The sequence below is a fragment of the Carlito syrichta genome, unplaced genomic scaffold, assembly GCF_000164805.1.
Source record: "Carlito syrichta isolate Samal-C Ts95f unplaced genomic scaffold, Tarsius_syrichta-2.0.1 Scaffold311884, whole genome shotgun sequence".
In the NCBI taxonomy this organism is placed as follows: domain Eukaryota; kingdom Metazoa; phylum Chordata; class Mammalia; order Primates; family Tarsiidae; genus Carlito; species Carlito syrichta.
The window spans coordinates 72,177-85,931 of NW_007255980.1; the positions used below are offsets into that span (position 1 = coordinate 72,177).

At 39.6% G+C, this 13,755-nt stretch overlaps 1 protein-coding gene across 1 annotated transcript; it reads left to right on the forward strand.

The window, feature by feature from the left end:
* Positions 1-12,223: 12,223 nt before the first annotated feature.
* Positions 12,224-13,488, forward strand: LOC110596644 (olfactory receptor 10AD1). The gene is given in 6 exon segments (XM_021718175.1): positions 12,224-12,374; positions 12,377-12,486; positions 12,791-13,019; positions 13,022-13,127; positions 13,129-13,376; positions 13,379-13,488. Coding segments are annotated over 6 exon segments (954 nt in total).
* The last annotated feature ends 267 nt before the right edge of the window (positions 13,489-13,755 follow it).

Below are 13,755 nucleotides of genomic sequence, written 5' to 3' on the forward strand. Positions count from 1 at the left end.
AGGAAAAAGTTGAGTTAGATGTAAAGAACTTCCTGGCAGTGAAAGCTGGAAATATTAGTATGGACTATAAAGAATTGGTGAAATTCTCTCCACTCCAGAAGTGCCTGCAAGAGCAGTTAGTCTTACAAATGGGAAACTGGCCAAGTCTACCTAGTATTCCTTCTACATGTAAAGTGAAACCATAGGGTGACGTAGAAGAAACAGATCAGAGCGCATGTTTATTGTCTAACCTGTGCCATTCACTAATTGTATATTATTTTAGTTAACCCTCATCTTATAGTAGAAAAAATTTAAGACTTAGTTAGCCAACTCCGCATGACCGTGGTGGCCACGTTAAGGTTGAATTTCAGGTACACTTGACGCCAAAGTCCCTCTAGTTTATCCCATGCCATGCCTGGCTGCTTCCCTATAAAGTGATGAGATTCCATTTCAAGTATGTTTTTTTAATGCATGAGAATTTTTGTGTTTTATTTTTAAATGTATGCATCAACTTTGCAAATCATTTTCAAATTATTAGGTCTGAAGTGGGAGGATTAAGTCATCAAGGAAAAGAAATTATTTTCAGGTCATTTAGCTTATGATAACAAAAACATTTCACTTTATGCCCCTTACTCAAAGTAAGATTATAAATTTATTTATTTATTTATTTATTTATTTATTTATTTATTTATTTATTTTGAGTTGGAGTCTCACTCTGTCGCCCAGGCTGGAGTTCAGTGGCCGCTCCCGGCCACTGCAGCCTTGACCTGCTGGGCTCCGGTGATCCTTCCGCCTCAGCCTTCCAAGTAGCTGGAACTACAGGCGCGTGCTACCATGCCCGACTAATTTTTTGATTTATTGTAGAGAGGAGGTCTCATCAAGTTGCCCAGGTGGGTTTCTAACACGTGGGCTCAGGCAATCCACTCACCTCAGCCTCCCAAAGCGTGGGATTACAGACTGAGCCTAAATTTATTTTTAATTGGCAAAAATTATACATATTTATGGTATAAAATACAATATTTTAATATGTGTATACATTGTGGAATGGCTAAGCCAAGCTAATTAATATATTATTACCTCACATACTTATCATTATTTTATGGTAAGGACACTTGAAATCTACTCTCTTGGCAATTTTCAAGTATGCAATATATCGTTATTAACTATAGTCATCATGCTATGCAACATTTCCCTCGAAATTATTCCTCCTGTCTAACTAAAATTTTGTATCCTTTAACCAGCATCTCCCCAATCCCACCCTTCCCACCGCAGCCCCTGGTAACCATTATTCTACTCTGTTTCTGAGGCTGACTTTTTTAGACTCCATATGTAAGTGAGATCATGTGGTGTTTGTCTTTCTGTGCCTGGTTTATTTCTTTTAACATAATGTCTTCCAGGTTCCTCCGAAAATGACAGAATTTCCTTATTTTTTAAGACTGAATAGTATTTTTCACTCCGTATATACATGACTTTTTTTACTCATTAATCCATTGGGGGACACTTCGGTTGACTCCATATCTTGGCTACTATGTATAGTGCAGATGTTTCTTCAACAAACTGATTTTATTTCCTTTGGATATTTTATTTCCTTTAGATATTTCCTGTGTTTTTGTTTTCTGAGGAATCTTCTTAATGTTTAACATGATGGTTTACTAATTTACATTCCCACTGACAGTGTGCAAGTGTTCCTTTTTCTCCACATCTTTGCAACATGCATATTTCGTCTTTTTGACAATAGTCGATGTTAGCCCAGGAAACGCCATCTTAGAGACCTCCGCTGTTTTGCTAACACAAACCAGGATGGAAACTTACCAGCTAAGCACCAACCACAGAGTGCATCCTTTTGAGCAGCAGCTAGCTAACCATAAGGCTTCTTCCTTAGCTAGCTACCCCCCACTCCAAGCAACCAACTAACCAGCACCCCTTTCCCAAACCCCTTTCTTAGTATGTAAGTGGACTGGGCTTCAGTTTTCTGGAGTCCCCTCTGCAGGTTCTCCTCCTTGGAATAAACCTGTGTTGCTGTGGAGCCATCCCTCTCCCGTCTTTTTTCCTATCCACTCATTTTCTTGACCTAGCAGTCGATCTAACAGATGTGAAGTGATAATCCATTGTGTTTTTGATTTGCATTTCCCTAATGATTAATGATGATGAATATATTTTTTTCATACACCTGTAGGCCATTTGTCTGTTTTCTTTTGAGAAATGTCTATTCAAATCCTATTTTTCAGTCAGGTTATTTATTTTCTTGCTATTGAATTGTTTTGAGTTTTTGAATCTCATAAATATATAACTGTTTATTTCATAAAAATCATCTATCTCTTAGTTCAGGACTCTCTGTTTCAGCTTTTTCTCTTCTATATCTTATTGATATAATTTTCTCTAATGTGGATTCTCTTTCTCTCCCTCTCTTTCATTATCTCTTATGCTTTCTGGCTCTTTCCTTTCTTCTCCAAGCTATTTAGAGTCAGTCCAAATATTCTCTCTCCCCACCTTTCTCTCATATCTCTCACTTTTCCCTCTTCTTCTTAGAGCTATTTAGAGTCACTTCAATTTTTTTCAAGCATTTAAAATGGAAAAATAGCTCAAATTAATAAATTACACAAACAGCTGAAGTTATTTTCCAGCCCATTGATGTTTAATAGTTCTCTTTGATTACAAAGTTCTCTCCGTTTTCTTATTCGCCCACATTTGAACATGATTGTTTTATTCTTTGTTTAAATCTTATTGAAGGTGGTATGAGAAAGGAGAGGAGAAGAAAGTCTAGTTTGGTTTTATTATAGGTTCACTAATGCAACAGTTGATTCATTTTAGGACTCAGCTGAAGAAGGGATAGGGATCATGTCTTATGATATGGAAGGAGGTACAAGATGGAGTTAGGACTTTACCTATAAAACAAGATTGAGGTTATTATTATTATTATTATTATTAATGTCACCCAGGCTGGAGTGCAGTGGTACACTGATGGCCACCCCAGCGTCAACCTGCTGGGCTCCGGTGATCCTTCCACCTCAGCCTTTCAAGTAGCCAGAACTACAGGCACGTGCTACCACTCCTGGCTAATTTTTTATTTATTGTAGAGATGAGGACTTGCCAAGTTGCCTGGGTTGGTCTCAAATCCAAGGACTCAGGCAATCCACTCACCTCGACCTCCCAAAATGCTGGGATTACAGGCTAAACCACTGAGCTTGGCCAGATTGAGGTTATTTTGGAATTTCCATTATTTATGATGTCTCCCATTAATGCAAATCAACAAGAAGAACCTTCCAGGAGAGTCTGTGCCCTACACTTACCTTTCGTAGATCACATCTATCTGACTCACCACAGGGATCTAGCGTGCCAAGTCGGTACACATTTATATTACTTGGCCCTGGCCAGGTTTCTTCAGGGGCTTCAGGTACTTCAGAGATCCTCAGTTTCAGAGGGATATGGAGAAATTGAAGTGGATCCAGTAGCAAAGAGGCAGACGGAGCAAAGTAAAGGCAGAAAAAACTAAGAAGGAAACAATGAGAGAATTTAGAACACTTCAGCAATTGAGCTCAATTTAACAAATTTAGGTTGCAAGCCAATAATTGGCAAAGCACTGTGAAAAGCAAAACAGTCACTCATTGTCCATCTTACTAAAAAAAGGGAAATGGGAATAAACTTAAAACCGAAAAAGAAGAAAAATGGGTGGGCCTATAGAAACACTTCTGAAGTGAGCTGGTGAGACATTAAAATAGGTTGCTTACTTGCAACAGAGTTTCCAGCAGTGGCCTCCAGGAACCCACACTAAGAATGAGTTGTCCTTCCTTAGAAGCCATTATATTCATTCTCCAAATGTCCATCCAAACAGAGATCCACAAACTTTTCATTCCTACAATTTCATTAGGAAATACGTGGCAAAAGTGTTTATTACTTACTGTCTCCCAATTTTATTCCTAGCAGTTGTAGGTGTGTTACTGAATATCTTGGACTCCCAAAATTATTTCTCAAATGTGTAAGTATTTTAAAATTATATAATTCTAAGTCCTTCTGAGTAATATGTAAAATCAGATGGGGAAATAAATATTCTTTACTGGCCAGTTACAGATGGGGTAAGGGCCTGGCCTTGTGTTTCTAATGATGGGTCTGGTGTGATAGGCTGCAGGATCAGGGAGGCCTGGCAGACAAGGGCTCTGGTCTTACAGGGACTTTCTATGGACTGTGCTTTTCTGATCCCTGCCCCCTCCCTTTTTTTTCTGGTGAAGGGTCTCACTGTAGTTTCTTCTCTTCCTGACATTTTCTGATGTGAGATACCTACCCAACCAGATGCAATTACTTGGTTCTCTTCCTGCACAAATAAACGGCAAAGTCTTAAAAATAACACTCCCCTTCTCTCTCTGGCTGTGGATAAATCCAGTATCACTAATAAGGACCTCTGCAGCATTCTAGTTGCTCTTGTATTTTAGCAGGGCTACTTCCAGGGTTCTTTCCTCATTGATTTATAGGGCTCGCCACCATGTCTGTATTTTTGAATGGTTAAAGGAAGGTCCATTTTTTGCTTTTATTAGTCTGATTTCTAAATTGCGTTATTCTTCCCATTTAGTAAAAATAACTATATTCTCTTGTTTTTAGTTAACAAAGAGAAATTGATTTGCCACTTTAAGGCAAACTATATTCTCTTTGAGCTAGAATCAGAATGGTGAATGCCTTTGTCCTCTTCCTACAGGTTGCCTGCTGATTTACTCTTTTTTTAACCAGGAGAATTTTCAGAGAAGGGAGAGGGAATGCAAGGCTTGTAAATACTAAGTATTGGCTCTTAGTTCTCAGACTTTAGTAGCAAAGGAAATCTTTGTTCAGTTCTCAAGTAATTACCAGTGAATTTACATCTTGTATTTTATATATTTGATTTCAAAATGATTAAGTATTGGCTATTATGGAATTTAGTACCTCCAGTCTGTCCACACATTGTCAAACCTGGGGACAGAAATCTGTTTATCTTCCTTAATAAAGATGGAAGGGAACTGCTTTTTGTCACTGAGTTTATCCTGTATACCACAATAATCACTTAGTCATGAATAATTCAATTTACTGAAAGAGCATTTTTTATAACTACTTTCTGCCTCTTAAGGTCTTGCTCAAAGTTTAAGTATAATTTCAAGTTTATACCAAAAATGAAGACTTTCTTGGTTTAACATCTGTTTTCATGTTCTCATTTAGATTGGCCTTTTGTTCTTTTACAAAGATATCTTTTTCCAAGAAGAATCTCTTTGAATTTGTCAGTCGTTGGCAGATATTTTCTCTCCTGCACCTAACTTTTTTATTATTTGTGCACATTTTTCCTATTTTATTACTCAAGATCCCCTAGTACTTTATTGAAGACTTATTAGCTCTCTTAACCATATTGTATTATATTTTGTTTGTCAGGTATTCCTGAAGTGCAGTGGCACACTCCTGGCCACCACAGCCTTGCCCTACTGGGCTCCGATGATCCTTCCGCCTCAGCCTTCCAAGTAGCTGGAACTAGAGGCATGCGCTACCACACCTGGCTAATTTTTGATTGATTGTAGAGACGAGGTCTCGCCAAGTTGCCCAGGTGGGTCTCGAACCCACAAGGTTCAGGCAATCCTCTCTTGGCCTCCCAAAGTGCTGGGATTACAGGCTGAGCTATATTAGAAAACTTCTATGTGCTAGACAGTGTGCCAGGAGAAAAGAATATAAAATACCTAATATTTAAGGAAGTCATAATCTAGAGGGGAGGACATTATAGCATGTGATGAGTGTTTTCTCTAGAGACAAAGGAGCATGTGCAATATCAGATGGGCTGAAGTGGGTAGGAGTTACCGATGTGGATGTAAGAGTTGAGATTGGTCTTTTAGAAAGTAGGAGTTTGTCAAATGGAGAAAATGTGTAGAGAGTGAAAGTCAGATAGGAAACAGCCTATGTAGAAATTTGGAGCCTTAGAAAACTATGGAGTGTTTGGGAAAGGTAAGTAGTGGCTGGAGTATAGGATGCCTATAGGCGAGTAGAGAGAGATAAAGAATATTTACCCACAATTAATGGTAATTCAATATGGAGGTGAGAAAGAGGGAGTGGAAGGTAATGTCTTGGTTTCTGACTTGATGACTAAAGGTTTGTTAATACTAAGAACTAAGGGAGGAGATTAGGAAGAAGAGCCATGGATCCCTCCTGGAGACATTGGTAACTGTGCGGGCTGCCCTCCTTTATCTTTGCACTATCCCAAATCTAAACCAGATCTGACATACTAGGATTTTCATTGCAATCATCTCGAAAACCTGCAGAGCAGGAAACTACTCCCCTTAGCCCATAATGTCAATGCTTGAAAGCACTTGTGGGACGGGAAGTTCCTCCAGCTGTCATTTCTGCTGTCCTTGAAGGAAATGGAAACCCACTGGTCACCACAGAGGCATTTCATAGGATGAACTTCCTTAAACGCCTTGAAGTTCCTTTTTAGGGTTTTTTGTTGTTGTTGTTTTTTGTTTTTCCTGTCATCTCCTCCTCCTCACACTCAATGAAAAAATATTATTCTTCTCTTTAGGTAAGTTCTCATTACTCTTATAACCAGAAGTACTGCCTCTATGGTGATTTAGAACCAGTCATTTGCTGAATTTAAGTCATAAATTTAATGAGTTGATGCTATTTAATCTCTCCACCCCATCCCTACATAGTTCTATATATGTTCTTAAGTTGATTTATTCTCCTTTGAATTATGGTGGTAAGGTTGGAGTATATACCTGCGGAGAAGCAACCAACTACTAGCTACTTTCAGCATTATAAACCTTAGGTTGCTAAGTTGTCCAGAAAAAAGAGCTTATCATGTGGTCCATCCCACACATGAGAGTAGGATCCCTTCCACACTACGACTGGGAACCAAAGGCCCAGCTAGTAATTAACTGTTTGTGAGGACTTCTCCTTTGAGACTTCTTGGGGGTAACTGTAGTCTCAAGCGACTACTGGTGGTAGGATTGGGTACTCTTAACCCTCCCTCAAGTACTCTTCATTGGAGACACTTTTAAGGAACCAAACAACTCAGCAAAATAAAAGAGTCTATAAGAACTTAGTGACTTCAGATCTCCAAATCTGAAGTTTTTAACCCTTTGTGAGTTCCAGCTGTCTTTGGGAATTGATACTTTGTGGATACACCAAGAAAAATACTATAATACTGAGTGATCTATCACAGAAACAAAGAACTGAGTATCACATGTTCTCACTCATAAAAGGACCTTGAACAATTATAAATACTATAAGAAGGGAATTGGCAGTAGTGGGAAAATGCCGAGGAGGGACAGATCTCATCATTAAAGGTACCTGCATAATGAACATTTATATACCTAGCCCTGAATTTTACCCCACATCTTTAAAATGAAAAAAATTTAAAAAAAGAAAAATGTTCTAATGTTTACAACTTGTCCTACATTTCAGAGATGCATGGACACTCTGAAACATAACTATTAATCCCTGGTGAGGTCCATAAACCCCAGGTTAAATATATCTACCATAAAATTTTTTCACCCAGAAAAATGATGTTTTTCTGCATCCTGAAATGATGTATTTAATCTAAAAGGTTAGAGATTTAAGTATGCATAAGAGAAACTAGGTTTCAAGTGGTATAAGATTTGAAATTAAGAGAGGTGCATTTTATTTAAAACGGACCTTCAAGAAGATAGCCACACCTCATGAATACTGAAGCTTTCTAAGAGAAGAACCTATATGATTTAAACAAGGCTGGTGAATTCATCTACAACTTAGATGAACTAACTTCATTTCTAAGACAAACAGATTCTATAGAACTACTGAACAATAAAATGTATTTTATTTTATTTTCTGTAGTGATAGCATGGTAGGAGCTGTAGCAAACTGTTGAATATATCCAATAGTAGCCTGCTCCTTTTAGGTATGTCAAGAATCAGAGTCCTACACTATAAGGAGACATTCTCCCAGCAGTCTACAATAACACACTTTGTTCATTGTGCGCCTATTGTCATGGAATGTAGACTTCTCTCCCTTAACTCACCTGCACTGCATTTTGAGAATGCAAGATATGTGTATCACTAGAACTCTTTCCTCCCAGATCGGCCCAACATAGTGACTTTGAGTTTCTTTTCATTATAACCAAGACTCCATCTCATATTTCTTTGTTTAAAACTTTATTTTCATATATGTGATAATATTACTAATAATAATTGTTTGGAATCTTGAGAAAATCCAGTAGACAATATTACTCTTCCTATCTGGTTCTGAATCAACTGGGAAATAAGACAATGAGTCTGCAAATGGAGGTAAAAATTTCATCTTTATTAATAACAAAGCAGACACAGACTTCATTGTCTGCTTTGGAAGCACAGAGCTAGACAGACAAACACACTTATGCCCCAGCCATTGGCAGCACTGGACAACAACAGAGCCTTCCCGAACAAGGGCAGAGACTGCCCTGGAAAATTCCGCGCCCAGAAAGAAGAGGAGAGAAAAGGGACAGAACACAAGCACTCACTTTCTCCTTCTAAAATCACCAATCAGGTAAGCCACTCCACTTCCGATAGAGAAGAGAAAGTTCAGGAGTATTATTACAATTCCTTTCACATGAAGGAAACATCAGGAATATGGAAGCAGTTATTTCCCACCCTAACTCCATCCCTAACAGCATTTTATTCTCTTAACTCATTAAGTCTGGGGTTAACCAGGGATGTGGTAAGTGTGACAGTCCTATTTCCACCCTCATGTGGCTGCTCCCCCAGTACAAATCACTGTTCTTTTGAGAGGCTCTTGGAACTGTTAGGCAGTTTCAATTTTGCTTGCAGATGGTTCTAAAATGGGTCAGAACTGTAGGCTAATTAAAGCAGCTGTAGCACCACTCTAGACCCACAGATGAACATTCGTTCCCTATTCTTTCCTTGCCAAACTGTGTTCAGCTACACTGTCCAACATTGTTTATCAGAGGTTCTTCAATGAGTTAAATTATACCATTAAGTTACAATAACAAAATGTGAATATACAAATGTCATGATGTATATAAACTATTTTGTCGACTACTGTTAATTTAAATAAGATTACAGACCCTCAACTCTGTAGGAAACCCATACAGTCAGGTGGCTTTTTATTTTATCTCTATGCGCTTGTCATCAAAAAAATACTATGATCCTCTTCTAGTTAACAAAGAAATCTCACAAGTATATACTGTATACCTTTCAGAAAACAGAGATATCAATTTAAATTGTTACCGTGGCCATTAATTAAGATAATCAATAAAAATTACATTTTAGAGGCTCAAGATTAGTCTTAACATACATAGCAACAATTTCTGAAGTTCATTCTTACAGGATTTTTTGTTAGAAATTATGTTTGCAAGGACTTTATTTTTTATTTTTTGGCAAGGACAAATTTTATGTTACAAAATAATATAAGCTTATCTGCCGCTAAAGGACCAAAGGAATAGGTGTTTTCTTCTTATTTTCTTCAACTAAGAAGAAAGCATGCAATTTTCAAGTTGAGGTGCTAAAATTCAACTCATTAGCACTGAGACAAAATTTTAAAAGCCTGAGAAGGTCCAAACATACAATATGGCAAAGAGGAGGTAGAATAAGGTTGTTAGTAATGTATGTGGAGTGTAGGGGAGCCAGAGAGCACCTCTAATCCCTCTTTTGGCTCCTAATGAGAGCTTTAACTGTGTCTAGAAACCAAATTGACACTAGACAAATTAACAAACGTACACAAACTGTATTAGTTTTACCGGTACATGAATATCTTTACAAGAGGGTGAAATATGAAGTGGTCAAAGTAAAAATGCTTTTTTTTATCTTTTAGACAGAGCAATAAATCTGAAAATAAATTACAGGGCAAAGAAAATCTGACTAGCAGCAGTAAAATTTGTTAGGGAAGCCACTAGAAGACATATGAGGGAGTATAAAGAAGGTTGGAAGATAAGGGTTATGTTTTGAGTATGTTTTATTTAGTTCTATGGTAGTCTCTAATTTTAAGTCTCTGGTGATAAGGGCTATTTTTTCACCCTGGTGTGAAGAGAGCACTCCTCTCAGACAACTATTTATTGCTTGTTGTATGTAGAAAGAGACAAGTCAGCTCACCCTTTCTGAAACTACAATTTTTCTATCTTTTTGACTCTAAATAATCTATGCATCAATCTGAAATATTTGGGGATGGCACATTTTTTTACTCCTTCAGGGCATGTAAAGTTTCACACCTATACTATAAAGGGCATGCACATGTAACTTAGTAATATATAAGTAGATATTCATCTCTGATAGCATAGATGACAAAGAGTTAACAAGGGCACCAGATACATGTTCTCTTCCAGAGTGGTCCACCAAGGCAGACCATCCTCCCTGGACTGGCCTCTTTTCAAATGCCTGAGATCTTTTCTGTTACTTGCTACAATGATTTAGTAACAAATATCATTACCCACTGAGCAAAAGAATGAGGCAGGATGTCATTTCATGATATTGTCTCATTTATTTAGACAAATGCTTGACTGTTTAACCTTTAATGATAGCTAACAAGGTACCAGATACTGGGCCTCACAGAATTCTTTCCGGCACAATGAGCCACAAGTAAGCATTTAGCCTCCAGTAGGTCCTAATGATTCCTCAGATCACAAGTCCCAGTCTTCTCTGGAGTATAGCTCACTGACTTATTTTGCCCAGACTCTGATAAGCCCCAACATGTTCACTGAGCACAGGCTTCCAAGCCACATCTTACATATTGCTCTTTGACCTTCCCTTCCCTTTCTGGGCCCCCAAGAGAAGTCCTAGGCACAAGAAAAGTATCCCAAAGCAAAGATGATGGGAGCAGTCTACTACCCAGACACTACTTTGACCTACCATGAAATCACATCTAGAGGGAATCTAAAGCTGCAAGGAGTGGCAGTGATATGGCAGTTAGTTTCTGAAATGCAGATAAGGGAAAAGAGATATTGAAAGACATGGAGAAGAGAGGGAAGTTCAACCAGAGTTAGATGAATAGCAGGCAACCATCATCAAAGAAGGAAAAGGAGAAGGAGAAAAAAAGAGTGAAGTTTGGAAGCGGGTAGGGAAAGGGGGAAAAGACTAGCAGTAAGAGTGTGTAGAAAAGGGAGTAGTAAAAGAGAAAATGAAAATGAATGGTTGACAGAACTGAAAGTTAAGTAGGAATATGCTAACCATCTACAAGCATCTGAAAGGTAGAAGAGATCTGATACATCCTAACTCCAAAGCAAGATGCAAAGAGAGACTTAGTATGAACATAGTGACTTCCTAAAAGTTACACTAGTGAGATTAGTGAGATAAAAGCATGAGGATTGGAAATGCTCATTCTTTGAATATAGAAAAAGAACAAGTTACCCTATTAGAGGCAAAGGGACAGATTAAAGTTCTCTGAAGATCTATTCCAGGAAGGTTGAATTTATGCCCTATTTATGGCTTCCATTTTCTTACAGGGATGGTGGAATCCTTTCCGCCCAAATGTTGTAACCCTAACTTCCAACTCTAGGAGGAAAACTGTCTCCTGTTAGGAAAGCATGCAAAAGCTCACCCAAGGCCCCATCTCTAGCATGTACTGCATGGGTGGTTGAGATAGCTGCAGCAACTGCTGGGACAGTGTGTGTGGGAAGAGGTGGATGACCGGGAAGAGTCAGACACGACTGTCTCCAGAAATGTGCAAATCACTCTCACCTGAGAGACAATCCTGAAGATTAGAATGTTGTTGTTTTCCCTGAAACTTAACCCATTCATCATTTTAAACTAGATGCGCAGAGAACAAGCCATTTTTCTTCTAGAAAAATATACTTTCAAGTATCTAAGTACAAGTATCTATACACTTCTATAAGCTAATAGCCACCATCCTCTCCCCTCACTCACTCTATTCCTCAATTCCTTAAACCTTTCCTCATTTAGCATGGGTCCCAGACCCAACAATCTTATTTTTTCACCTCTGAATGTATCCTGTTAGTGGCTAATCCTTCAATATTTAGGGCCCTGGAGCACATTTAAGACTTCACTTGAGGCCTGCTCAAACCAGAGTCAGGTAAGGTACATTATAACCATAACTTCCTTAATTTACAGTATTATTATTCCATGTATGCAGCCTGTGGTGATCGTGACATTTTCACTACCCCATGACACTGCCAATTTACTAGAGTTTACTCAGTTCCAAAAGGTTTACCTTCACTCGTCCATTCTGTTTTATAGTTGTTTTCTGGGTCCAAGTGAGTACCTTGCATTATCCTACAGCTATTCCCTTGTGCTTCTCCTGTCCTCCCTCCTCAAGCAGGCCCAAGATGGTGAACCTGAAGAACAGCAGGACAGTGAAAGAGTTTATCCCTGTGGGCTTTGAGCAGAGCTCCCCTTCCACTTAGGCACCATTCTTTGCCCTCTTCCTGATCCTCCACAGCCTCACCATGGTCATGAATGGTCTCATCATCTTCATCACCTTAACAACCCCATGTATTTCTTTCTTGGCCACCTGTCTTTCCTGGACATCTGCTTCATCACCATCACCATCCCACAGATGTTGATCCACCTGGTAGCCAAGAACCACACTGTAGGCCGGGCTTGGTGGTTCAACCTGTAATGCCAGCGCTTTGGGAGGCCGAGGTGAGTGGATTGCCTGAGCCCGTGGGTTCTAGACCCACCCAGGCAACTTGGCGAGACCTCATCTCTACAATAAATCAAAAGAAATCAGACGGGCGTGCTAGTGCATGCCTGTAATTCCAGCTACTAGGAAGGCTGAGGTGGAAGGATCGCCAGAGCCCAGCGGCTGGAGGTTGCGGTGGCCGGGAGCATGCCACTGCACTTCAGTCTGGGCGACAGAGTGAGACTCCAACTCAAAAAAAAAAAAAAAAAAGAACCACACTGTCTCCTTTGTATCTTGCATGACTCCGATGTGCGTGGCCTTCTGTGTGGGTGTAACTGAGTGCATCCTCTTGGCTTTTATGGTCTATGACCATTATGTTGCTGTCTCCCATCTGCTTAATTATGCCCAGATTATGAGCCAGCAGGTCTGTGGCAGGCTGGTTAGTACTTCCTGGTTCTTGGGGCTAATCAATGGCTTCTTTCTTGAAGCCATTCTGTCATTCTGGGAATCTTCTGCAGAGACCACATAGAAAACTTCTTTTGTATGGCCCCCATAGTGGTTGCCCTCTCTTGTGGGGACCTTCAGTTTAGTCTGAGGACAATCTTTGCGATGCTGCACAGCCCCCATGGTGCTCATTATCAAAATATAGGGCTAGGGTTAGTGTTAGGGTTAGGGTTTCTATGCCTGCATCCTGGCCTCCTTCCTTGGCAAAGCTTCCTCCTCAGGCTGGGGGAAGACCTTCTCTACTTGTACCTCTCATCTGACTGTGATCATCTTTTCCTACACCTCAGCTATGTTCTCTCACATGAATCCCTGCAGCACACAAAGGCCTGACAAGCCCTTCTTCCTTCTCTACACATCATCAACCCCTGTGCAAACCCATCCTACAGTTTCTGCAATAAGGAAATGAAGGGAGCCATGGTGAGGGCCCTTGAGAGAACCAGCCTGACCCAGTCAGAGTCTGTCTAGCAGGAAGGCCCCTGAAAGGGAAGCTCCCTCTCCTGGGATGGGGGATGCTACTCCTTCCCCAGCCCTGACAAGTGAGTGACTCTCCAATGTCGAAAGGCTCCAGGAAAGAGTAATCATGGCTTCCTCCATACTGGAATCATACCTGCTGTCCAATGCTCATCTCTCTGACTTCACTTCCAGCATTGTTTTCTCTTGAACCTTTTTCAGGAGAATTTGACACTTTCCTTCTTTCTCCCTCCCAAGTTCTCACAAGATTTGATAAATAAG